General features: G+C 38.9%; 1 protein-coding gene across 3 annotated transcripts in view; it reads left to right on the forward strand.

The window, feature by feature from the left end:
• Positions 1 to 25,190, forward strand: part of LOC120525125 (testosterone 17-beta-dehydrogenase 3-like) — a 127,688-nt gene extending 102,498 nt beyond the window's left edge. For 2 of the 3 annotated variants that reach the window (XM_039747165.1, XM_039747166.1), the window contains 6 exons: positions 10,601 to 10,645; positions 10,729 to 10,763; positions 10,920 to 11,001; positions 16,287 to 16,352; positions 20,670 to 20,819; positions 23,974 to 25,190. In XM_039747165.1, coding sequence (XP_039603099.1) covers positions 10,601 to 10,645; positions 10,729 to 10,763; positions 10,920 to 11,001; positions 16,287 to 16,352; positions 20,670 to 20,819; positions 23,974 to 24,108 — 513 coding nt within the window. In that variant the 3' untranslated portion in view covers positions 24,109 to 25,190. Of the gene's footprint in view, positions 1 to 10,600; positions 10,646 to 10,728; positions 10,764 to 10,919; positions 11,002 to 16,286; positions 16,353 to 16,464; positions 16,605 to 20,669; positions 20,820 to 23,973 lie in introns of those variants that run through there. The other variant, XR_005632892.1, reaches the window with a different exon arrangement.
• Positions 25,191 to 27,409: the final 2,219 nt, after the last annotated feature.

Raw genomic sequence — 27,409 nt, forward strand, 5'->3', positions numbered from 1 at the left:
AAAGATGGCATTTCCCTTATGGTCTCTCTCCCAAGTTGGTGTGGGTCCACCAGAATTTTCATTCTAAAAATGCCACTGCTTCTTTGTAATATGCTTAAAACCATGGGGAAATTTGAAAATTTGAAGAAAATATTATTGAAATGTAAACTGAATGAGAAAACTGCAGACTTGTTTTGGCAAGACAGATTAGCATTAGAAAAGTACCACATCTTAAAATGACGTTTGTATTTTCAGACATCTGACGTGTGTGCGTGGGCGTACGTGCATCTATACTGTACCGTGAGTTTGCTTGCATGTGGCTTAGGTTTTATGTTGTCACTCTATTTGGTTTGACATACACAGCCTATTGGTTTTTATATGGTTTCACACTTTATTAAGTTTTATACATCTTTGCCGATTTTAAGTATGTCTCATGTCTATTTCACAGACTTCAGGATGATCTGTTTGTTATTTGTCTGCCTGCACCAGCAGCTCTAAATTAGGCTGGTGTGAATGTTAGTTAGAATGGGTGTATGAGAGTGTGTGTGTCCTGTGGTGGACTGACACCCTGATGGTTCTTACCTGTTACACTGAATTTCAAACAGATGATCTCTTAAATTAATAACATAAAAAAAAAATTCTCAAGCCCAATCCTAGGTCCCAGCAGCACAAAGCAGGAAACAAACCTAGACACAAACTCAGTCCATCACAGGGTTGACTCATTCACCCACACTTACTCAAGTAGGACCAAACTTGAATTGTCAATTAACTTAACCTGAGCATCTTTGGAATTTTAGGAGAAAACACATAGATTTGAGGAAAATATGCAAACTCCACACAGATAACACCCTGCCTGGAGAATTAAACTGAGAGTGGTGGAACTGTGAAGTGGAGGTGCTACCCACTGCACAACTGTGCAGGCTTTGCTGAATGAATGAATGAAACTGAATATCCATACACCCATTAGTTCATCCTCCAATATATTTTATAGGTTATGAGGGTCAAAGAAGCAACAAACTTATTCTAGACTAGACCTCTTTTTCCTCCTTTTTAGGTTTTCCAGGCCACTACTGAATAGTAATTCCTGCAGTATATTCTGTGTGTGCTATAAATTTCACCATAATGAGCATAATCCAATAAAAAGTGGGTAGTCATCAAAAGATGTCTCCATCGCTTTTTATGTAGAGAATAAGTATCCAAGCAGTTTTTTTGGGAATTTTTAAAGATTGATGCTTTGTAAACCTTTTGATGAATATGAGTGCAATTGCTAAATAGCATATTCTCATCAAACCTTTGTCATGTTCTTAATATAATACCACTTACTTTTTTGCAATTGGAGAACTCAATTCTCCGAAGTCCTTACAGAGACCACAGCTCGCCACCTCTTCCTTGACAAGCTTCACTGCAACCTGATCGTTACTCACAGTTTTTGTTCATTTAGTTGTGGGGAAAACAGGCAAGTTTCTATTTGCATATAGTTTCACAAACATTTGTTTTTGTAAGCGATGCTTTAATTGTGAAACTCAAAACTAACGAAACAGTTTTTTTGTGGGGGGAATAAGGTTGTTTTGGGCGGAAAACAAATACTATTGCTTTCTAAAGCCTTCTCTACACATCTGTGTTTTCCTGTTTTATTTTCTGTAGCTGCCTAACAAATGTAATCCGTTCCACACCAGCTAAATTACTTCTTCTAAAACTCACATCACTTTAGAAATCTTTTGCAATGATTTTCACTTGTAGTCTTCATTTATAAAAACTTAGCCAGTCAGAGTCAGTTGGTTGGCATGTGTCGTGGCGAAAAATTCATCATCAGACGGCTTTTTACCTAAAAATAAAGGCTATTAGGACTCGAGATAGACAGACAGAGTTTTAAGGCTTTATTGCAATAAATCAACAACATGGACTCAACCCAATTCGGCAAAATGCGATTGAGCCCCAAACATTACAGCAATTGAAGTTTTTATAACAATTTCTTATCATTTTTATCTCATTCCATTAGCTCATTCTGCACCTGGCTTTACTGTCCATTATTCCTCTTGGTGTCTGTTCGGCTTATTTTGATTGGTCTAAGACTGGGTGGATGGCTTCCTTTCACCATCTTTGGTCTTTTCCTATGTTATTTCCTATCTTTTCTGACCTCGCTATAATGAGCTCTTTTGCTCATCTTCTCTGACTCCCTTCTATTCCTGACCAGCCGAACCTTGAGTTTCCATGGGAACCCTTATTATCTCCTTACTTTTCCTATCACTGGCCCCCTTATGGAATTTGTTATCTTTCCATGCTGTTCCCATTTTCTCTAACTGGCCAAGGCTTCAATTCCATATAAGGGTTTCCTCTCATCGTTTTCTCTCTTAAGCCTTCCAAACTTTTTATAATAGTGACCTGAAGCTTAAGCTTTAATTAAAAAGAAGTATAGTATGTGCTTTCATTTAATCATTGCTTGGCATGCTTAATTTCTACACTAAAGTTAATTGCTAATATATTCTTATAATATTTTTGCTAATGCCTGAATTTACTAAGATTTTCTCTTCATGCATTAGGTCAGCGTGACCCTGCTTACAGCAAAAGCCTTTCTGCTGATTCATCAGCCCAGCTGTCCCTTGATAGGAGCCTTTCAGAGTCATCTTCTCTGTGTTATCGCTTCCTAGCCTTGAATCACAGGTGTTCTCAAACTCTTATCCTGTCCAAAGCTAGTCTCGGTGTATCAATTAGCTGTTCTTTTCTTACTTTGGAAATTTAATGTAAGCCTAAAAATTAATGCAATATAACTGATTTTTTAGTTAACTATTTGCTAGACCTATCTTATTTGCTTAACATTCTAATTTATGCTTAATCTTAATATTTTAGAAGCTTTTAATTACTTTTTATGGCTCTATATGTTAATTTGCTATCCTCTCATGCTAATAAAAAATTTTCCTTCTACACATGTTCCCATGAAGATAATGTGACATGTGACATGCCCAATGACTGAGACAAACTAGTCTGCAACTGGTTGTGATAAAATCAAACAGGCTGGCTTTTCTCATAAGTCAGAGGGTTGGTCTGTATATACAGGAGAGCTGACAATGAATGAATGCTCATCCAGAAGTACAACGCATAGAATCAGGAATAAGGAACGCATATGTTTTGAACCTCACAAATAGAAGAGAAGCTTGTCTGTCTGAAGTCATTTGTTTTGTGTACTAAACAGAATGGGAAAAAGAAAAATGGGCAGACACTGTGGCTGAGCACACCACAGCTATTAACCCTTCTCTCTGTCTGGCAGCATGGGAGCTGTGAACCTCACAAACAGAAGAAAAGCTTGTCTGTCTTGTTGTGTATTTGTATGTTCAGTAACAAGTTAAATTCATATTGATGTTGATTGACATTCCTGTTGTTCGTAATTTCCTGTAGAATGTTAGTGGGTGGGATTTTAGAAGGAAAAAGGAAGTTCTTAAAAAAAGGTATTTTGGCCTTTTACTGAAAGAACCTAATGAGAAACTGACATGATTTTACAGTTATTAAAAACTGTAAAGACTCATTATCAACATCTGTGTGTCGTCAATCGAAGTTATACTGGCAACGAGAGGAGGAAATGAAAACCTGAATCTTAAAAAGAAAGAGAAGATGGTGCCGAGGTTTTGGTATTATTAACTGCATTTTGTTACTGGTTTTTCACAATGACCATGTTGGTTCATATCGACGAATTCAATACTGAGACTGGGGTGTGGGAAGAATACGCAGAGAGACTTGAGTGCTTCTTTCACGCAAATGATATTGATAATCCAGAGAAGAAGAGGTCAATTTTACTAAGTGTGTGCAGAGCCGCAACGTACTCCACCTTGTCCTCACTGTTGGCCCCTCATCCACCAAGCGCAGTTCTATATAAGGACATAGTCAAGTGTCTTCAGCGTCATTATAATCCTACACCATCGGAAATTGTACAACATTTTCATTTTCACAATTATAAACAACTGCCTAATCAAAGTATGTCATGCTTCATTGCTGAACTGAGAAAACTTTTAGTGCATTGTAACTTTGGTGAACAACTCGATCAGATGCTGCGCGATTGCATAGTGTGTGGTGTGGCCAATCCTTTACTGCAACGTTAGCTACTAACGGATTCAAACTTACCTGCTAACGATGTGGAAGAGGTACATAAAATGATTGAATTGAATGCAGCTCAGAATACAAGACCATTTGTATTACAAGAAAGTGATGGCAGAAAGTGTTTCCGATGCAGTGGGACTCATACAGCTACAGCATGTAAATTTAACACATCTACGTGCAATTACTGTAAGAAAAGAGGACATTTAGCTCGCATGTGTTTTAAAAAGGCATACTCTACTCAACTACTCTCAGATCTAGAAACTACAGTATTACAGACACAAGAAACCAGTATAGTCACTGTGAATGCCCAGGATGAGTATGTGGTACATAGTACACAAATGGAACACACAACCCGCCAGAAGCCCGCATATACAGTAAGACTACAGTTTCACTGAATGGCCAGCAGCTAAGAATGGAACTTGATTCTGGATCAGCCTGTAATTTGATTAGCGAGGATACTTACAAAAAGCTGTGGCCAAATAGCCGACCTCCACTGGTACGTACAGATGGTATATTGCGGCACTGGTCTCAGGCCCTATTCCAAGTGCTAGGTAAGGTCAAAGTTCAGGTTGAGTATCGCCATAAAAAGACCGCCTTATCACTTGTTGTTGTTCGGGGCCAGGGTACTAGCTTGTTAGGACGAGACTGGTTTGAAGCACTTGGAATAGAATTAACAGGGGTACACATAATTCAGCAGCACCATGTTACAGCTCCCCTTGGTATGTATGAAGAATGTTCTAGAAAATCGGCGCATGTAAAGGACTACCCACTTCAATTGAAGTTGGCGCTACAGTTTCACCAAAATTCTTTAAGGCTTGCCCTGTACCTTTTACTCTTAAGCAGAGGATTGATGAGGCATTAGATGATCTGGTTGAACAAGGTATTTTTGTACCAGTGCGACACTTAAAATGGGCATCACCCATTGTCCCTGTCACAAAAAGGAATGGAAGTTTAAGAATTTGTGGTGATTACAGATGTACTGTTAATACAGCAGTAAAACCTGATTTTTATCCATTACCAACTGTTGCAGAGATGTTTTCCACACTGGCAGACCTTAAACAAGCCTACCAGTAGCAGTTCTTGATGAACCTTCATCTGAACTGTTAACAATTAATTAAGGGGACTGTACCATGCTCAACGGCTGCAATTTGGGGTCTCTACAGCTGTTGCCATTTTCCAGTGTTTTATGGATACTCTGCTGGCAGATATTCCAGGTGTACAGCCATACCTGGATGACATTTTAATCACCGGGAAAACTCCAGAGGAGCACGATGCCCATTTGGAGAAAGTGTTATGTCGAATCTCTGAAGTTGGACTTAGACTTCAAAATGACAATTGTGTTGTTCTCACTCCATGAGAACCCTAACTACAAAGAGGACTATTTCATTTATGTTAGGTAGAATGCTCAGAGGGGACTGGGCAGTCTCGTGGCCTGGAACCCCTGCAGATTTTACTTTTTTCTCCAGCCGTCTAGAGTTTTTTTTGTTTTTTTCTGTCCACCCTGGCCATCGGACCTTACTCCTTTTCTATGTTAACAAATGTTGTCTTATTTTCATTTCTTATTTTGTCTTTTATTTTTCTTTTCTTCATTATGTAAAGTACTTTGAGCTACTTTTTGTATGAAAATGTGCTATATAAATAAATGTTGTTGTTGTTGTGTTTTTGCTGCTGCTGAAGTGGAGTTTCTCGGATTCAGAGTAGATAAAGAGGGCATCCATCCCACCACTGAGAAGGTGGAAGATATCATGAATGCCCCAGCTCCCCGCAACAAGACACAGCTTCAGGCATTTCTGGAACTTTTGTATTTTTACAGTTGTTTTCTTCCAAACAAGGCCACCATTCTGCAACCACTAAACAGATTTTTTGACAAGTCAACGGCATAGTACTGGGCTGCTGCCCATGACACAGCTTATAAGCAGGCAAAAGCACTACTCAAAGCAGATGGACTGCTTGTGCTCTATGATGTTAAGAAGCCTCTTGTATTGGTATGTGATGCCTCTCCTTATGGCCTTGGAGCTGTACTGAGCCATGTAGAGCCTGATGGTACGGAATCCCCAAATAGTTTTGCTTCACGGACACTGTCAACCACTGAATGCAATTATGTTTAAATACATAAGGAGGCTCTTGCTGTTATTTTTGGTTTAAAATATTTTTATCAGTTCTTGCAGGAAGTCAGTTTACAATTAGCACAGACCACAAGCCGCTCCTTGGTCTCCTATGTCATTCTAAACACATTCCACAGACCTTGTCGCCTCGTATGCTTCACTGGAGTCTCTTGTTTGGTGTATACAACTATCGGTTGTGCTACAAACCCGAAAAAGAGTTGACAACCGCTGATGCCTTGAGCTGCTTGCAAATAGCACATCCTGTGGCTGATACACCACCTCCTCTTGAGGTCCTGCTTTTGGAGTCTGTGTCTAATGCACATATTCATGCTAACTAAATTGCTTCACCTACTCAGAAGGATCCAGTTCTGTCTCGTTTGCTGCACTGGCTTTTGCATGGCTGGCCCCATGAAGTCCCAGGTGACAGTTTCATACCCTTTGCCAATAGACGTAATGAATTCTTAACTCACAAGGGTTGTGTTTTATGGGGTAGCCGCATTGTAGTACCTGTTCTAGCATGGGAGGATGTACTTAAACTACTTCATGACTTCCACCCTGGCATAGTCCTCATGAAGGCTCTGGCAAGAAGTTATTCATGGTGGCCAGGAATGGACGGACAAATAGATAAACCTGTAAAGTGTTGCACAACATGTCAACAGTCATGGCATGCACCATCAAGGGCACCACTTCACCTCTGGGAATGGCCAGCTAATGCTTGATCTCGGATCCACATTGATTTTGCTGGACCATTTCAAGGAAAGGTCTTCTTTATTTTGGTAGATTCCCATTCGAAGGGGCTGGAGGTGTCTTTTCTACGTTCCATGTCTGCAAATGCTATGCCATCAACGCTTTGCACCTTATCTTTGCTACACATGCATTGACAGATATTATTGTCTCAGACAACAGTGCAGAAAGAAATGGGATCCGACATGTGACAACGGCCCCGTATCATCCATCCTCAAATGGGCAAGCAGAGCGAATGGTACAGACAACAAAGGATGCTCTATGGAGAATCATAGCTGGTAATTAGCAAACACGCCTTGCAAGAGTTTTGCTGTCTCAGCACACCATGCCCAACTCTTCCACAGGAAAGAGTCCTGCAGAGTTGTTAATGAAAAGACGACTGACCAGTGCACTTGATCGCCTTCACCCAGACTTTCAAGCTGACATGCATATGAATCAAGGGGAACTAGCACAAAAGCATGGGGGTGTGGTTAGGCAATTTCGACCCTTACAGACAGTATACACACGCAATTTTGTAGGAGAACCACAATGGATGCCAGCAGTAGTGTAAGAGGCAACTGGCCCTGTGTTTCTATCATGTGCAAACAGAAGACGGACACATTTGCCATCGCCATGTTGATCAGCTTCGAGAGCGGATGATGGATGAAGGGCCAGTGCCCAAAGCAGAGTTAATACAGCAGCCATCTACCACTGCTCAGCAGCCTCCTGGTAGCCCAGAAATACCAACTTCTTCTGAATCTACTACAGATAATAATACAGTAGTGACACCAATCCCTGAAACTGGTAAACCTGTGGATGTTAAGACCCTGCAGCCTATGGTGTAAATAAGGCCCCATAGAGCTCTTGTTAGACCAAAACGTTACAAAGATATTTAAAACTGGGGGAAAGGAGTGTTGTGTATTTGTATGTTCAGTAACAAGTTGAATTTATATTGATGTTGATTGACATTCCTGTTGTTGGTAATTTCCTATAGAATGTTAGTGGGAGGTGGCATGGTGGCACAGTGGGTAGCGCTGCTGCCTTGCAGTTAGGAGACCCGGGTTCCCTTCCTGGGTCCTCCCTGCGTGGAATTTGCATGTTCTCCCTGTGTCTACATGGGTTTCCTCTGGGTGCTCCGGTTTCCTCCCACAGTCCAAAGACATGCATTTTAGGTGCATTGGCGATCCTAAATTGTCCCTAGTGTGTGTGTGTGTGCCCTGCCCGGGGTTTGTTACCTGCCTTGTTGGCTGTGATTGGCTCCAGCAGAACCCCGTGACCCTGTAGTTAGGATATAGCAGGTTGGATAATGGATGGATGGATGTTAGTGGATGGGATTTTAGAAGAAAAAAGGAAGTTCTTAAAAAAAGGCATTTTGGCCTTTTACTGAGAGAACCTAATGAGAAACTGACATGATTTTGCAGTTATAAAAACTATATTTAACACTCATTATCAGCGTCTTCGTGTCGTCAATTGATGTTATATGTCTGATGTCTCTTATTTTACATTAAACAACAGAATTGAAAAAAAGAAAAAAAATGCTGCTGAACTCAATGTAGCTCTTAATTCTTTGTACAACGCAGGCCCCATCAGGCAGCATGCTATTGGCTGTCAGTAATTGGGCTGTGAACAACTTCTGCTGGAAGATCAGCACTCATTCAATAATTGTGTGCAAGGCAGGAAACAAACCCCAGGCAGGGCGCGCACACACACACACACACACACACACACACCAAGCACACACTAGGGACAATTTAGGATTGCCAATGCACCTAACCTAACCTGTATGTCTTTGGACTGTGGGAGGAAATCGGAGCACCCGGAGGAAACAATAATAATTATTAACCCACGCAGATACAGGGAGAACATGCAAACTCCACGCAGGGAGGACCCGTGAAGCGAACCCGGGTCTCCAAACTGCGAGGCAGCAGCTCTACCTACTGCGCCACCATGCTGCCTATTCCGATACAATCCTTGCTAAAGCAAGAATAGCAGGAGCAGTAGTATTGTCATGGGTTCTGAGTGAAATGATATTCTTACTTGTGTGTCAAGTTACCATTGTTCAATTCACAATAAATTGCCAACACATCTAAGTGAATTGAAATAAAAAAGAATACCACAGAGTGAACTTCTGATATCTTCTGATATATATTTGAAGAAGAAGTTCATTTTGTGATAAGACAAAATGGACAGGAAACAACTTTCACTTAGCAATAAGGACATATTGTATGTTTTATCTGCCTAATGTTTGTTCTAAGATATTTAAAATCTTTTAAATGTAGCTGAAATTGCAACTTGTGATGCACAATATGGCCACAAACATGTGTGCATCCCTCAGATTACTGAGTTCAGATGTTTCTGCCTCACCCATTATTAACAGGTACATAAGATCGAGCACAGAGCCATGCAATCTCCATTGACAGACACTGGCAATAGAATGGGTCGTACATAAAGAGCTCAGTGGATTTAAACGTGACAGTCATAGGATGCCAGCTGTGCCACAAGTCAGTGAAAGTTCCACTCCATTAGACCTGCCCTGGTCAACTTTAAATACTATTATTAGGAACATCAACTCAGCCATGAAGTGGTAGACCATGTAAACTCAGAGTGGGGCCACCGACAGCAGAAGCCCATGACATGTAAAACTCACCTATCATCAGTTGCCTCACTTACAACAGAGCTCCAAACTGTCTGTGGAAGCAACATCATCACAAGATCAGGAGCTTCATGAACTGGGTTTCCATGGCCAAGCAGCTGTGCACACGCCTAGGATCATTGTCTGCAATGCCAAACTTTAACTGGAGTGGTGTAAATTATGCCACCATTGGATTCTGAAACAATGGAAACATGTTCTCTAGAGTAATGAATCACAGGTTGATGGACAAATCTGGGTTTGGTGAATTCCAGGAGAATGTTACTGTCAGGACTGCGTAGTGCCCTAGGCAAAGTTTGGTGGTGGAGGGATAATGGTATTTGGCTGTTTTTTGCATGGTCTGGGCTTGGTTTCATTGAAGGGTACCATTAATGCTACAACACATAAAGACATTTTAGCCAATTGTGTACTTTCAAGTTTGTGGGAACAGTTTGGGAAAGGTCCTTTTCTGCCCCAGAATGAATGTGACCCTGTTCACATAGCCAGGTCCATAAGAACATGGAGGAACTTGGATAGCCTGCATGTAGCCCTGACATCAACCCTATTAAACACCTTAGGTATGAACTAGAATGCCAAATGCAAGTTCTACTTGACCAGCATCAGCACCTGACCTCACATCTGCACCTCTGCCTGAATGGCCACAAATTATGACAGACACACTCCAAAATCTTGGCAAGCCTTCCCAGAAGAATGGAGGCTGTTATAGCTGCAAAGTATGGCCACTCCAGATTAATGGCTATGGTTCTGGAACGATATGCTGAGTTAGCACATATAGGTGTGGTGGTGAGGTCTCCACCAACCTCTGACATGGTGTATCTCATAACTAATTTTTCATATATACATTGCTATTTTTAAATTAAACTATACTGAAAACCCCATCCAAGGGTACTTTGCAGGCTCACATACACCACAAAATCGTTTACAGTTGGACCACAGGTAGTTAAATGATACACATTTACATGGAGGATGGAAATGACCTATCATTAAAACTGTTTTTATTTGTACTTTTTAAAATTTTCACTGTCATTTTAAATGAATTTTTCTTTTTTGGCAGAAAATAACTGAGATACTCAACTGTAACATCCTCTCCACAACCCAGGTGAGTCTCTGAGCCAAGCGGATCTGCTCTGCCAAGTGCTTGTTTGCTCGTATTAATGGATGTTCATTTTCCATCTACCATAGATGAGCAGAATAGTTTTGCCCCAGATGATCCAAAGGTACTGTTTATAACTCCAGTTTAAGCCTTCTTAATTTAAATCACTGTAGTTGTACATTTCCTAGTGTCTGTGTTTTTCGCTCTTTATCTAAGCCTTCACGTTGATTTTGTATTACCTTACATTGTTGACTTTGACTTCTTCTGCTTCAACACACAGGAAAAAAGGTCTAATAATAAATGTATCTTCTGAAATGGCTTCAGCTCCTTTTCCGATGCTTAACATGTACTCCAGCACTAAGGTAAATTAGTTTTATTTGCTTTGAAATCCACTTCAAGAGTTTGTGGGCATCCGCATGCCACCAGTCAGATCTGGACTTCACTAAGCCGAAACCCAGGCACCAGCCAGGCTGCAAACTCAACAGAAAAGCATCCTGGTTTGCCAGGCCCAAAATGAGGCTTTTTCTTCTTCTTCTTTCAGTTGCTCCCGTTAGGGGGTTGCCACAGTGGATCATCTTCTTCCATATCTTTCTGTCCTCTGCATCTTGTTCTGTTAGAGGATGTTAGGCACAAAATGAGGCTAAGGCTGTTAAATAATAGAAGACTCAAACTGATCACAAAAATAGAGAAGTGGAAATTTGTGAAACCTCTGATCCAACACATGACATGGCAAGTTCTGTTATATTTAAAGACTAGCTGTGTTACACAGCTTTACCTGAGAAAATTTCTCAGACAATGGGACTCAGTTATAGTGCTTTTGGTTAATTGAATGTGTTTGAAGTACTATATATAAAACTAAACACTTTTCTGTATACAATATTTGTATTTTTATTTACCAGGGCTAATATTATTAGTTCACTGGAACTGCATACTCTTGAACATGCTACATACAATTGTCCATGAGTGAAACATTCCTGTTGTAGTTCAATTCCTGCTTTTCCTAGTGACTTGGCTTTTGTTGATGGTCATTATAAAAGGTAATTTCACAGGTGAAACAGGAAATCAGTGGGAACAATGTGAATTTTGAGTATATATTATTTCCATTATTAAATGTTTACAGTTTTTTTTTTTACATCATTCACCCAAGCATTTCTTTTCATGTTTTTCATCAGTTGTATTTTCAAGCTTCTTTTTGCTTTGCGTCCTCCCACACAATAACCTATGATCTATGGAGAGAAGCGAAAGCTTAAGATTCATCAAAAATGCCGACCTCCGCTTTTCGACGGAGCTTGACGTTTAGGGTCCCCTGATACCAATAACATTGATATTTCGATGATGGATGTGTGTCTGTGTGTGTGTGTGTTTGTGTGTGTCTGTGAGTTACAGTTTCTTGAGGAAGGTCTAGAGCTAAAATGTCTGGACGGAAAAATACCAAATTCAAAACTTAATCCTGTTATGAGATGACAATATACTGATTAGTTTTCCAGCCAACTTGTGAAAGAGAAAGATGCACTCTAGAGGAACCCTCAAATACCATAATTCTGGAATTAATTATTAATTCTTCTGATCAATTGCTATCATAATGACCTATTTTATGATCAGAAAGATCAGCATGAGAACATTAAATAATTACTGAAATGTTATAGAAAAGTTCAGGTAACTTGGTTCCTAGGGTGCAAAGCCTACTGACTGCCACGTCTTAATTTTATTCCCATACCCAGAACCAAAAAATATTGTTCAAACACTGGTGCTGTTGCGAAAGAGATTGCAGCAGAACTCCGTATTAAAGTGGTATTCAGTAATATTACAAGGGTGAGTTATTTATTCATTCAAAGCTAAAAACTGCTAAAAATTTCAATTCTCTATTAGCATCAAAGCCTAAAATTAGTCCTGTCTCATTATAAAGTGGGTTTGAATAAATGTCTAGCAACAGAAGCAAAAACAAATGTTGCTGATTACTTTAACTTATTTAAAAGCACCATTCTTAAAAATTGTATCTCCATCAGCTATAGAAAAAATATCACACTATTCTATTCAATCGTCGCTTGGCTCCACCAGTTAATTTGTAGTTCTTTTTTTTCTTTTTTACTTCTTTTTTTTGTTGATTGATGAATTTAATGATATGCAAAAAGGGAAGGTTATACATTAATAAATGAAACATGATGTAATTATTTTATCTCAGATTTATTGTCACATATCATGTACATAGTAAATTGTACATAGTAAGTGCATATACAGTATAGTAAAGTGCTTAGCACAGGCACCACCAGTCAGCTGGAATCTCGCTTTGCACTTTATTTCAAATCTAACATCACAATCAAGAGTGACAAGCAAAACAGATGAGTTTCCTTTTGAATACATGTGAGTTTGCAATAGTCAAACTTACTAAAAACGGGTATTTTACCTTAAAATATTGGGTTTGGCAACGCATTTCTCAGAAAAGGGTCCAGATTAAAATAAATGGGGGAAAAGTATCTTGTGTAAATCCAACATGTCTAAACACAATCCAGGATGAAACAAACAAAAAAAAGTACTCTATAATAAATGTTGTAGTTCAGCAAGACAATGAAACTGTTATCCCAAAGTGGCTGAGAAAAAGAAAAAAAAATGCAGCAATTGCTACCTTTGATGGTATGCCATGTTGATACTCTTATTTAAACATTGTGTGCACTGATGAAACTGCCTGGAACAGCACGCTGGCAGATTTGAATTGTAATCTTGTGGCTTTTGCAACAAAGTTGCAGATAAGTTGGAGGGGTAATACAGTGGTGTGAAAAACTATTTGCCCCCTTCCTGATTTCTTATTCTTTTGCATGTTTGTCACACAAAATGTTTCTGATCATCAAACACATTTAACCATTAGTCAAATATAACACAAGTAAACACAAAATGCAGTTTTTAAATGATGGTTTTTATTATTTAGGGAGAAAAAAAAATCCAAACTTGCATGGCCCTGTGTGAAAAAGTAATTGCCCCCTTGTTCAAAAATAACCTAACTGTGGTGTATCACACCTGAGTTCAATTTCCGTAGTCACCCCCAGGCCTGATTACTGCAACACCTGTTTCAATCAAGAAATCCCTTAAATAGGAGCTGCCTGACACAGAGAAGTAGACCAAAAGCACCTCAAAAGCTAGACATCATGACAAGATCCAAAGAAATTCAGGAACAAATGAGAACAGAAGTAATTGAGATCTATCAGTGTGGTAAAGGTTATAAAGCCATTTCTAAAGCTTTGGGACTCCAGCGAACCACAGTGAGAGCAATTATCCACAAATGGCAAAAACATGGAACAGTGGTGAACCTTCCCAGGAGTGGCCGGCTGACCAAAATTACCCCAAGAGCGCAGAGACGACTCATCCGAGAGGTCACAAAAGACCCCAGGACAACGTCTAAAGAACTGCAGGCCTCACTTGCCTCAATTAAAGTCAGTGTTCACGACTCCACCATAAGAAAGAGACTGGGCAAAAACGGCCTGCATGGCAGATTTCCAAGACGCAAACCACTGTTAAGCAAAAAGAACATTAGGGTTCGTCTCAATTTTGCTAAGAAACATCTCAATGATTGCCAAGACTTTTGGGAAAATACCTTGTGGACTGATGAGACAAAAGTTGAACTTTTGGAAGGCAAATGTCCCGTTACATCTGGCGTAAAAGGAACACAGCATTTCAGAAAAAGAACATCATACCAACAGTAAAATATGGTGGTGGTAGTGTGATAGTCTGGGGTTGTTTTGCTGCTTCAGGACCTGGAAGGCTTGCTGTGATAGATGGAACCATGAATTCTACTGTCTAGCAAAAAATCCTGAAGGAAGAATGTCCGGCCATCTGTTCGTCAACTCAAGCTGAAGCGATCTTGTGTGCTGCAACAGGACAATGACCCAAAACACACCAGCAAATCCACCTCTGAATGGCTGAAGAAAAACAAAATGAAGACTTTGGAGTGGCCTAGTCAAAGTCCTGACCTGAATCCAATTGAGATGCTATGGCATGACCTTAAAAAGGCGGTTCATGCTAGAAAACCCTCAAATAAAGCTGAATTACAACAATTCTGCAAAGATGAGTGGCCCAAAATTCATCCAGAGCACTGTAAAAGACTCATTGCAAGTTATCGCTGCTAAGGGTGGCCCAACCAGTTATTAGGTTCAGGGGGCAATTACTTTTTCACACAGGGCCATGTAGGTTTGGATTTTTTCTCCCTAAATAATAAAAACCATCATTTAAAAACTGCATTTTGTGTTTACTTGTGTTATATTTGACTAATGGTTAAATGTGTTTGATGATCAGAAACATTTTATGTGACAAACATGCAAAAGAATAAGAAATCAGGAGGGGGGCAAATAGTTTTTCACACCAATGTATATATTAAATGCCTTTTTACTGGATCAGTTGTGCAAAGTTGACTACGGTCACTGACAGAGTGCCTGGCAAGCATTTGCTAATTGCCAAACTTTCCTCCTTTGAACTTTGTTTCCTCAGATGGCTTTCATTTGCATAAACTAGCACATCCCACTCCATGCAGTTACTGTCAGTGCTGTAGTGAAATAGGAATGTGGTACACATTGAATCTCCTACTTGTTACAGCATTATCACAAGGCAACTAATTTTCTTTTTTCTACAATTTTACCAAATTTCACTCAAATCTTGGGGTATTTAGTTTTTCTGTTTTAAGTGGAGGTTTAAAATTGATATATCGAAATATCTCTTCTTAGTGGATACCTTCCTGCCAAATTTCAGCTTTTTAGCTAAATATGCAATATTGTTTTTGTTGATGAATGAGTGAGTGGGTCAGTCAGTCATCTTTGTATTACATACAGTACATAGATTTATTAAGGAGATTCCACAGGATAGCAAAACAAAAAAAATAAAAGGCAGGCAAAAAGAAGCAAAAATTAATATAAATCTAAAACAAATACTAGAAATGTTGCTTTATCCATAAGTCAAAACCAGAAAATCCAAACAACTGTAAGAAACAAAGCATGAGCTGAGTACAAATTGCCAATACCACCATTGTGCTAAGGATGTAGAATACTCTAAAGCTTCAGCTAAAATACTACTGAGGCCAGTACCCCAGCTGCATGGTTAGATGGCCCCGCCTCCTTAGGCTCTGGCAGTGGCAGTGCTGTGCAGAAAAGGTGGAGGCTAACACAGAGAGAGATCAGTTGACATCAATGGAAGTGCTTTGCTTAGAGTTTTCAGAGACGAACCCTGGGTGGCTGATTGACAGAACTCTACATTTAGCTAAAACTGTAAAGTACTCATTCTGAACCAAAGACTGTGGGTTTGCAGCTGACCCCCGGCACCACACCACAGTGCAAATCTACAAATTGAAATGCTTTGTGATGTGAGTCCAAGGAAAGTCAGTTCTACATAAAGGAAGCATGGCAGATCACAACCAAGATTACATAAAAACAAAATAAAGAAAAACATAAAATTACTATAAAGGAAACAAAACCCCAAACACTAATAACATCATAAACAAAGTTACATTTAAATAAAAGCATAAAAGCTAAATTACCAGGAAATAAATGAGTCAAGTCAACCGTCCTGGCTGTACCATGACATCATCAATCTTGCTGCCTTTGAATAAACCTCTGCACTCCTCCCTAACTGTAATTGTGCCTTATTTCTTTCTTTTTTTTTTTTTTAGATTTTTATTAACTATTTTTCAGAAGCTCTGAATGCAGAATATAGGGAAAAAGGAATTATTGTCCAGGTAAGAATATTTGTTTTTTTTTCTTCTAAAATTGTTAAGTAGGACACTGCATACAACATTTATTTAAATGTTATGGCATTATGAGTGTCATGCACATGCATTTTTTGCCCAGATATTCAAACTGTGAACATACTTCCCACTTCATCCCAAAAATCCTCTGTGTAGAAAGGTGGAATAAATTAAACTTACTGTGATGTCGATGGTACCAGCTGGATATGATGTGTGCTTTGTGACATTCAGCATCACCATGTTGTAAGTATCCATTTGAAAAAGGTTGCATCAAGTCCATAAAGCAATACATGTGACCAGCAGCAAAGATTAGGTGCATTAAGAGACCTAATGTCTGCCAAGGAAACATTCCCCCCTCCAGCACCACAAGCCTGCTCTGCTGGTTCAGTAGATTTATGTATTTTATGTCAAATTATGCCTCTACCATCTTTGGCACCAGAAATCAGGATTCAATTGAGCAGGCAACATTTTTTCCAATAATCGCTGTTCAGTTTTTTGTATCGTGTGCCCTATATAGGTTCATTTTTAGCTTCTTTACTAACAGGAGTTAATCTGGCATGGACTTCTGCTGTTGTAGCCCATTTGTTTCAATGTCGGATGTTTTGTAGGTTCTGGGATGCCCTTCTGAAGACTACTGTTATCTGAGTGTTTGTTGCACTCATGTAGTATTGAATGACCTTAGACATTCTTCTTAAACCTTCCTCATTAAGATGGCATTTTCAACCACAGCCACTCACTGAGTGTGTTTTGTTTATTGCTTCATTTTCTCTTAACCTCAAAGACTGTAGTTGGTGAAAATCCTTAGAGGACAGCTGTTTCTGAGATGTTGAAACTGCCACATCTGCTACCAATAGTCATGTAAAGTGCCTATAAAAAGTATTCACCCTCTTGGTGGCTCTAGCTTCCCCATGACCCCGCTCAGAATAAAGTGGGTTTGGAGAATGGGTGTATTGATGGATTATTATACAACCCTGAGACACAGTGGATTTAATTTTACATTTTTCACATTGATCAGTAGAAAAGTACTATTTAATATCAATACAAAACAGATCTCTGCAAAGTAGTCTAAATTAATTACAAAAGTAAAAAAGAAATTAATTGATCATGTAAGTATCCCCCCCCTTCAAGTCAGTATTTAGTAGGTAAACCTTTGGCAGCCATGACATCCTGGAGTCAGAATGCACAGGTCTCTGTCAGCTTTGCACATTTGGACACAGCCGTTTGCCCACATTCTTCTTTGCAAAACTGCACCAGCTCTGTCAGGTCGCATGGGGACTGTGAGTGAACAGCCTTTATCAAGTCTAGCTGCAATTATCAACCGGATTCTGGCTTTATGCATGGGGTCATTGCCTTCCTGGAATAGAACTCTTCTCCCAAAGGACAAGTTTCTTGCAGGTTATCACCAGAATTTATTTTGTATTTTGCTGCATTCGTTTTATCCACATAAGCTTTTCATGGCCTGTTGATGAGAAGCACCGCCACAGCCTGCAGTTGCTATCGTGATAATGTACAGTGTCCAAACCTGGGGCCTCATGTATAGCGCCATGCGTAAAATTCACACTATAACAACTGCGTAAGCACAAAAGCAGGAATGTGCATACACACAGAAAAATCCAGATGCATAAATCTGTGCGTTCACCAACTTCCACGTTCTTCTGCTACATAAATCCCGATCAGCGTGAAAAGTAACACACGTGCACGCACCTGCTGTCCCGCCCCAACTCCTCCCAGAATTACACCTCTTTGAATATGCAAATCAATATAAATAGCCCTTAAGCTCAGCCATCTGAGAAAAGGCAATGGCAAAAGCAAGAGGGAAAATAGAAGAATTTCAGCGAATACTAAGTGGAGGCAAAGAAAAACATACTATTTGTTGGTTTAAACAGTGGTATAAACAACAAAAGGAAGTTGGTCGACTTACATAGCGTGTCGGAGAAACTTGAAAGCTCACGTTCACAAAGTTGCACAGTGCCCGAAATAAAAAAGAAATTGTCACACATCAAAGTCGCTTTGAAAAAGGGAGTCGTAGCCCACCTTCTGAGTGTCATATGAAAGCTTATTAAGGTACAGAAAAAAAAAAGACACACAGTGGGGAAAAAGCATGAAATGTCAACTTTAATCTCTAAATTTCCACTTTAATCACGTTGTTTATTTTAACATTAAAATAGAACATCATAAACTTCATCTTAAAATTGTTTAATTTACTAGTTTCTCAATCCCATTGTAATTAAAGTAGCACGTTAAGTGCTTTGTTTTGTATTTGATCTTCTATGTGCTCTATGTGTGTGAATCACTACATGTTTCCGGGCTTTCTCTTCCTCCAATAGGACACAGAATCCATTACATTCGTGATATTCCAGCTCTCTGAATAATTAAAATACTGAGATGTATACGTGATATCATTTTCATGATGATAGGAATTAAAGCATGTTATTAAACATGGGAACACAGTGGCGCAGTGATTGTTCATGTCTCATGCAAACTGAGCCGTGTGCTACCTTCAATGAAATACTTTATTGTAGCAGTGCTGTCTCTTTCAAACGTACTAACTTCTAATTCCTGTCCTTACTTTTCTTTATATTAATACCCAATCGCCACACAATCAGCTCTGTAACAGATGTTAAGCCATCTGTAAGCTTAGAACGCAGATTCTTCAAAATTATCAAAATATCGTCGTAGTACGTGTTTAATTATTCTATCCATCTATCCATCCAGTGTCGCGTCAGCACCAGCAAGAATACAGCGTGAGGCAGGAACAATCTGTGAACGAAGCGCCAGCAGCTCGCTAGCACTGTGGCACCGGGTAGTTAAATTTAAAGTTTTTTCTATATAATATAATAAACATATTTTGCTGCATTTCATCTTAAAAATGATATCATTATTATATGTAAATACACGCTTTATAAAGTGACTAAGGTTGTGCAATATTATAACTGTAGTGCAAGTTTACAGTTAGGTGATTGTACAAACAGTTCTACAAGGAGCACTGATGGACTGATTAAGTGCGTTTAGAGCTCTTGGGATGAAACTGTTTCTGAACTGCGAGGTCAGTACAGGAAAGGCTCTGAAGTGCTTGTCATATGAGAGCAGTTCAATAGACAGCATGGCTGAGGCAGCGTGTGCTTGATGATGTATACCGCTAATTCTCTTTCCGAACAGCTGCTGTACTCCTGTGATTCACACTCAGATACAGCGATATAAATACTCCGAGTGCTGCAGTGAGAGTAATATGGAAAAAAATGATCTGATGTGGGATCCGAGGTTCAGTGAGAGTAACAACGCTAAAGCAGTTATGGTATTTGGAATAGTTTGACCATTCTGTGGGCCATTATATTGTTACAGGTTAATTACAATCAGATACATTAAACTAATAAACAATATGTGGTTAATTTCATTGTATTTTTAAAGCCGAATCAGGGATATGGATCTAGAAAAGAAAGGATAACAACACGCTGGGTGCTGCCAGCCTGCAAAACCGAGCAGAGAACTTGTGTATGAGAGGGTATGAGCTACTGTTGAAATGTGTGTGGCTTTACACCAAGTTTAGGTTTTATACATCGTGAATTGAACATGGAAACGTTCTTACGCAATATTTTTGTGCGTAATACATGAGGCCCCTGGTGTTTAGTCTCATGGCCTAAAAGCCTTATTTTGTTCTCATCAAACCAGACCTTTTTTACCTTTTTCCTTCAGAGTCTTCCATGTGTCTTATGGTAAATTTGTGTGGCTTTTTCAAAGAGGGGTTTCTTTTTGTAACTCTACTATAAAACTACAGCTGGTGAAACACTCAGGGAACAGTTGTTATCTGCATGGTTTCTCCACTCTCAGCCACTGTAGCTTGTAACTTGTTCAGTTTTCAGAAGTCTCTAGCTGTCCAATGATGTAAGTGGTATCAATGATTTAAAATGAAGTAAAACTATTAACCATAGGTGGGATCTCAAAACAATATTTTATTCCATATAAAAACAAATTAAATGACACACTATTGAAAGACAGTCAGTTGGAGATAAAATTAAAAACTTTAACCCAGCACTCACCAATGCTGTGTGCCAAGACAAAGAAAGAATCAAAATTGTCTGTGCCAACGTAGGAGTTCTAGGAAGTTTTAGAGAGAAGTGATCACAAACCTGATACCGAGAACAGCAGCACTTTGCTCACTTCTGACAGAGGTGAGAGTCTACATAGAAAAGGGCAGCAGCTCCTTGGATTTGTCTAATTACAGTGATTACACAGCGTGAGGGCTCTGCCTACAGTGACCAGTCTGGCCAGATAACACACTAACTAGTTTTCTTTTTTTCACTTTTCCAGTGTGTAATGCCATTTTTTGTTTCTACCAATATGACATACAAAATGAAGATTAGCTTGTTTGTAAAGGATGCTAATGCATTTGCAAATGAAGCCCTCAACACTGTGGGATACACTACAATGACCAGCGGCTGCCTGTCCCATGCCTTACAGGTGAGAAGAAGATTTTTATTTCTCAATCCTTCTGTGATGCCTTTTTGCCACTGTCAACATGTCAGATAAAACTGAGTGTTTAGTTTCTGGTCTATTCTAATATGAGACTGAGGCACAAATAATGCCGCTGGGGAAATTACTACATAAAAAAGAAGAGAGAATTGCTTAAACAGTCATAGAAGCTAAAAGATCTTATGTACATTAAAACATTGGAACAATCAGGATAAGAACAGGCCATTCAGTCCAACAAAGCTCGCCAGTCCTATCCATTTAATTCTTCAAAAATAACATCAAGTTGTGTTTTGTAATTCCCTTAAGGTTCCTGCTGTCTACCACACTACTTCATAGCTTATTCCATGTGCCTGTGGTTCTCCTTGTAAAGAAAAACATCCTAATGTTTGCGCATAATTTACCCTTAACATGTGTCCCCTTGTTATTGATTAATTAATTAATTAATTTAAAATAAAAGTCTTGATCCACTGTACTAATTCCCTTCATAATTTAAACTCTTCAGTCATATCTCCTGTTAATGTTCTTTTGCTTAAACTGAAAAGGCTCAACTCTTCTAATCTTTCTTCATAACTCATCCTCTGTAGCCATGGAATCAGCCTAGTCACCCTACTCTGGGCTTTTTCCAGTGCTGCTATGTCCTTTTTATAGTCTGGAGACTAAAACTATACAAAGTACTGCAAATGAGGCCTCACCATTGCATCATAATGCTTCTGCATAACCTCCTTGGATTTGTACTCTACACATCAGGATGCTATATTACATAAATTATTAATGGCTTCTGAACACAGTCTGGCAGTACATAGTGTCAAGTCCACTACAAAACCTAAATCATTCTTATAAGGTGTACTCTCGATTTTCCAACTGCCCATTGTGTATTCAAACCCAACATTTTTACTTCCTATGTGTAATACATTAAATTTCATCTGCCACAAACCTGCCCGAGCCTGTATGCTGTCCAAGTCCTTCTGTAATGATATAACAGATTCCAGATTATCTGCCAATCCACCTATCTTGGTATCATCTGCAAATTTACCCAGCTTGTTAGTTATATTTCTATCATTCCTATATTTTAAAAATAGCAGGAGCCCCTAGCACTGACCACTGTGGAACACCACTTTTAACAACAGCTCTTAAACTTTGCACTCACCTTCTCCTCATAACAGGTATTCCAAGCCATTAAGCTTTAAATTTAAGCATCAGACTCATGATGCCATTGATTCATCAAATATATATGACTGTATAATTGTGTTCATTTATAAGTAAACAGTACTGTATGTGTCTGCCCATGAGCCTGCTCATGACAAAGTGTGTTTAGAAAATGGATGAATGGGTGAATGAATGTGTCTGCTGTCTTCAATAAACAGCTGAAATTACCTGAATGTTGTAAAAAAACAAATTGCTACAGAAAGAGCATTACGATGTTCTTTAAATTTGCTTAAAGAAGGACAATGTTATGTACAACTTCACCCATCAAGCTACTGTATATACTTGCGGATAAGTTCTCCTGCGGATAAGTCGGGACTTGATTTTATCATATCATTTCTGGTATTTTATAATGTTGGTCGTAAAAGTCGAACGCCCACCTAAGACAGAAACCACGGAGCACACTGCCTTTTTTTCTATGTGGGTCCAGCAATGCGTTGTATCAGCACTTGCTCCTAACCTCTGTCTCTCTCTCTGTTGTTCGTACGTGACCACACGGTAATACCTGAACTATTCCGAAGCAACGTTTGCGCTGATTTGTGTTTTTTGTATCTCACACCCTCATACACCTTTATCGTAAGAGCATCCCTTACCTACAATGGAGCGTTCGATCAGAAGAAGCTGGTTTTAAATTAAATGTTGTTGAAGTAGCAAAAGAAATTGGTAACTGCGCTGCTGCAACAAAATTTGATGTGTCTGAGAAACGGATGTGAGATTGGAGGAGGCAAAAATGTAAAAAAACATAAAATGAAGTGTCTCATTTTTGAACACGCATTTAAGTCAGGGTCTGATTTTATGATCGATTTTTCTGGTTTCAAGACCCGACTTATACAGGAGTATATATGATACATATTTTTTTCCTATATAGAAATGAGGTATTTGTTTAAAGACTACTATCCAACTTTTGGCATGTCACACACATTTCTGTCTCAGAGGCTATACTGGCTAGACTCAGATAGCATTTAATTTCAACAATGTATAAATATATCTCACGGAATCTACCATGCAATGATTCCAGAGAACAATGGGAAAGGAACCTTTCAATTGGCATTTCAGAAAAGGAATTGTGACTCAGCCATGCATAGAATACACTCTAGCTCTAAATGCAGCAAGCATTCCATAAATCCACTAAAAATGTTCCATAAATCATGTACAGTATGTTGTTTAAAGTTATTTAAAATGTGCCAAGGGTAAAATCCAACCTGTGAGCTTTGCCATGTAGCTCCAGCATTATTAGGCCATGTTTTAGGAAAGCACTAAATGGACATAATTTTGGATAAAAATCTTTACGTAGTTCTCACATAGCCTTGGTGACACAATCACTTCTAATCTATTAACAGTGGTATTTGGGGTGAGGGTGAGGAGTTGGAAGGTGATAATGGAGTGCTTAATTTGGGACATATTAGCGAACCATCTCACCTTATAGACGTCTGTAGGAAATGTCCAGAGTGGTTTGTTATTTTTTGTGTATTTTGTACTTTGTAGTCTTAAAAACAATCACGATTTTTATTACTTTGGACCTCTTGGCATCACTGTGGTTACAAAATGCCATGATAGGACCTTTTAATGTTCCAAGTCTTTGCAAGAATAAGATTAATGTTAAGCTAATGTAGCAGCATGCTTTACATAATTTGACCAGGTCCAGTATATATGTGTATCATTTATCCACATCATTGTATATGTTTGCAATTTCTTCATTTCTTTGATGTTTTGTATTTTCCATGCTACATGAAATGATCAGCACAAAGAGTTTTGTACCTTCCCTTTTGGAGTAACAGCAGACTTGTGTGGTTTTAATGTTAATCTTTTTGAAGAGCGCTTCTTTTGTCACATTCTCAGACTGTACTTAAGAATTCTAGTCTGGCCATCCGGAATGCTTGGTTGCTCATTTTGTGCTTGTAGTGTGCCCTTTATCGGTCTCCTCTTTTTAAATTTACAGCATGCTGTCGTCAACTTTTTCCTGCCTGACTGGGTCCGTCTCTCTTCCTTCAATATGAGGATGTTGGAGAAATATGAGCAGCATCAAAGGCCCATCCTTCAGGAAAGGATAAGGAAGATGAAGAAAGAAGAGTGAAAATGTGTTTCTCATATACCTGCCTTCTTGTTTCTTTTTATACAGATATTGTATTCTCTATATTTTAAGTTCATCATGTGTTCAGCAAGAATCTTTACTATGAAGGTCACATCTGTAGACCTGAAACTAGATATAAGGAAGTTAGTTATTCTGAGAGTGAACTACAGCATATACTGCTGTGAAGATATATCGCAGTAAGCAGTTAAAAATATTTGGGGACTTTTGACATCATGCAAACACATTCACTCAGGCAAATAGTGTCAGTATCATGGTGGTGGTGATTGGTGACGGGGGGGTGAAAGGATGTTTCGAGGGGTTTAGCCATTTCTAGAAATTCCAAAGCAATTGCTAGCCCTACATCAAAGCCACTATCTATGATATTATTAGGTTGCAACAGGCACAATTAAATACTATTTTTTTCACAAATTTTCAAATTTCAAGTTTAAATATGTTTAATCTCAAAATAAAACTTTGGCCTTTGACCTTTGTCAAAACCTTATGGTGCTGCACCTACAGGCATACCATTGTGTTCTTCCCAGTTGTCCAAAGTGTGTGTAGCCTTTTTCTGTAGGTAATCCAGTTTACCTCCATCTTCCCAAAGATTTACAGTAGATCAGTTGAACACAAGTGACGGTGTGATTATGTGCAAGTGAGTCCTGTGATGGACTGGTGCTTCAGTCCCGACGTCTACGGACTGAATCAATCAGTTTTGAGAATGTGTGGATGGAGAGGAACTGAATAAACCAAATGCATGGACAGCCTGTTGACAATAATACTGCACTGCTCTCTTGGCCCATGTTACTCTCTCATTCAACTGCTGGCTACACAGTGCCTATAAAAAGTATCCACCCTCTTGGTAGCTCTCACACATTATTATTACACAACATTGAATCACAGTGAAGTTCATTTTGCTTTTTTAACACAAGCCAACAGGAAAAAACTCAAAACTGAAAACTGATCTCTTCAATGTAACCTAAATTAATCTTATACATAAAGCAGACTGTAACAGTCTTGTGGTCATGTATTTATGTTATCATCCAGTTGACGCTCTGAACATTTCTGGTGTGCTCCGTAAAAGCAACCGACAGTTTTATCATGAAAAATCCGTAGTATGTTTAATGTTTGTTTTTGTTAACTATATTTTCATCTTGCATTATTCTTATTGTTACAATGTTGTAGTGATAATAAAATTAAATCCAGCTGATAATAACATTAATTTAATTGATGTTTTTTCTTTTGTCATCAAACATTCTACATCTAAAATTGTATTACTACACCAGAAAACAAAAATTAATCTGTCAAAAAACCTTAAAAAGGCTTCGCTTTTCCCATCATTTTTACACTACCTTGAGCGCATTTCGCGATTATATTTTGATGAATATAGGCTATCTATTACATTATACTAGCAGAATACCCGTGCTTTGCAGCGGAGAAGTAGTGTGTTAAAGAAGTTATGAAAAAGAAAAGGAAAAATTTAAAAAATAACGTAACATGATTGTTAATGTAATTGTTTTGTCATTGATATAAGTGTTGTTGTCATACTATCTATCTATATATCTATATATATATATATATATATATAGCAAAATACCCAGCTTGGCAGCGGAGAAGTAAAAAGAAAAGGAAACATTTTAATAATAACGTAACATGATTGACAATGTAATTGTATTGTCATTGTCATGAGTGTTGCTGGCATATATATATATGGAAGAAGGTCTGTGATACGGTTTGCATATTAGCAGTTGGAGATCCACAAAGGGAGAAAATGAATCCGCATTATCATAAAGTAGTTTTATTCCTGAGCTTTCAACCTACCAGGGTCTTCATCAGAGGATAATGCTTAGACTTACAAGAATCAAAGGCAATATATAGCAAAACCTTACAGGGGAGGGAGGGGGTGGCTAGGTCCGTGTGGGGAGGGGGGTTGAGTTTGTTGGGAGTAAAGTCTTGTTTATTATTCTTCTGACGGCGTTGCGGTGTTCCTGTATACGTGTTGCGATTCTTTTTGAAGTTTGTCCTATGTATACCGCTGAGCACGAACTGCATGGAATGCTGTATACTGCAATGCCGTCAGAAGAAAGGACGCACTGTCATTGATCTATAAGCATACTAAATCAACAGGACATACATTTAATTGGGACGATGTACAAGTAAAATTTAAAGCCAATAATAAAAGTGCTAGAGAGCTGGCCCGGAATCCTGGTTATCAAATGAGAGCGCCATCAACAGACACTTGGACATAAACCCAGCATATACAAACTTAAGAAGAACTTATTCTTAATAAACAAGACTTTACTCCCAACAACCTCAACCCCCCAATTCCCTCCTCCCCTGTAAGGTAATGCTATATATTGCCTTTAATTCTTGTAAGTCTAAGCATTATCCTCTGATAAAGACCTTGGTAGGGGTGAAAGCTCAGGAATAAAAACTACTTTATGATAGCGTGATTCATTTTCTCCTTTGTGGATCTCAACTAATATATATATATATATATATATATATATATATATATATATATATATATATATATATATATATATACACAGACACACACACACATATATAAACTGTAATAAATAAGAGTCCTCAAAATAGAAAAAGTTTGGGGTTTTATCCCCGTATATTGTCGTCCAGACAAAAATGAAAAGAATGATCCAAATATGACCTTTTTCAGTACACAAATGAATGAAATGCTGTAACAAAATGGCGTTTATATAGAGGATGGGATGATGGGAGGAAGTGGTTGGCAGGAAGTGACGTTTGGAGGCGGGACCACGGAACCAACGTCACCAGGAGCAGACTGAAGTAATCGAGTTGGAACCGGAAGTGGCGTCATCAGATGGAAGCCGGAAGTGACGTCATCGCGCCATTTTGGATTTGTGATTTTGGACTGTTTTACTTGTCTTCCGGTTTTCTGTAGATAGAAAGAGAGTCAGGTAAGCACCACGTGATAAACCCTTGTCTCGCAGATTTCACTCACCTTTAGGCTCTTTGACTGCCTCCAACTCGCACGTGTGTGACATGACCCCCCTCAGCCCAGACCCATCCGAGAGGTCGTGAACCCGGGAGAGAGCATCTGCGTTGGCCTGCAAGGAACCTCTACGATAAGTAACGCTAAAACGGTATGGTTGAAGATCCAAAAACCACCTAGTGACGAGGATTGACTCCCGATGAAGGGACATCCACTGTAAAGCGGCATGGTCCGTCACCAGAGTAAACTCTCGCCCCAATAGGTAGTACCTTAATGATGTGATAGCCCACTTAATCGCCAAGGCCTCTCGCTCCACCGCAGCATACTTTG

The sequence above is a fragment of the Polypterus senegalus genome, chromosome 3, assembly GCF_016835505.1.
Source record: "Polypterus senegalus isolate Bchr_013 chromosome 3, ASM1683550v1, whole genome shotgun sequence".
NCBI classification, from domain to species: domain Eukaryota; kingdom Metazoa; phylum Chordata; class Cladistia; order Polypteriformes; family Polypteridae; genus Polypterus; species Polypterus senegalus.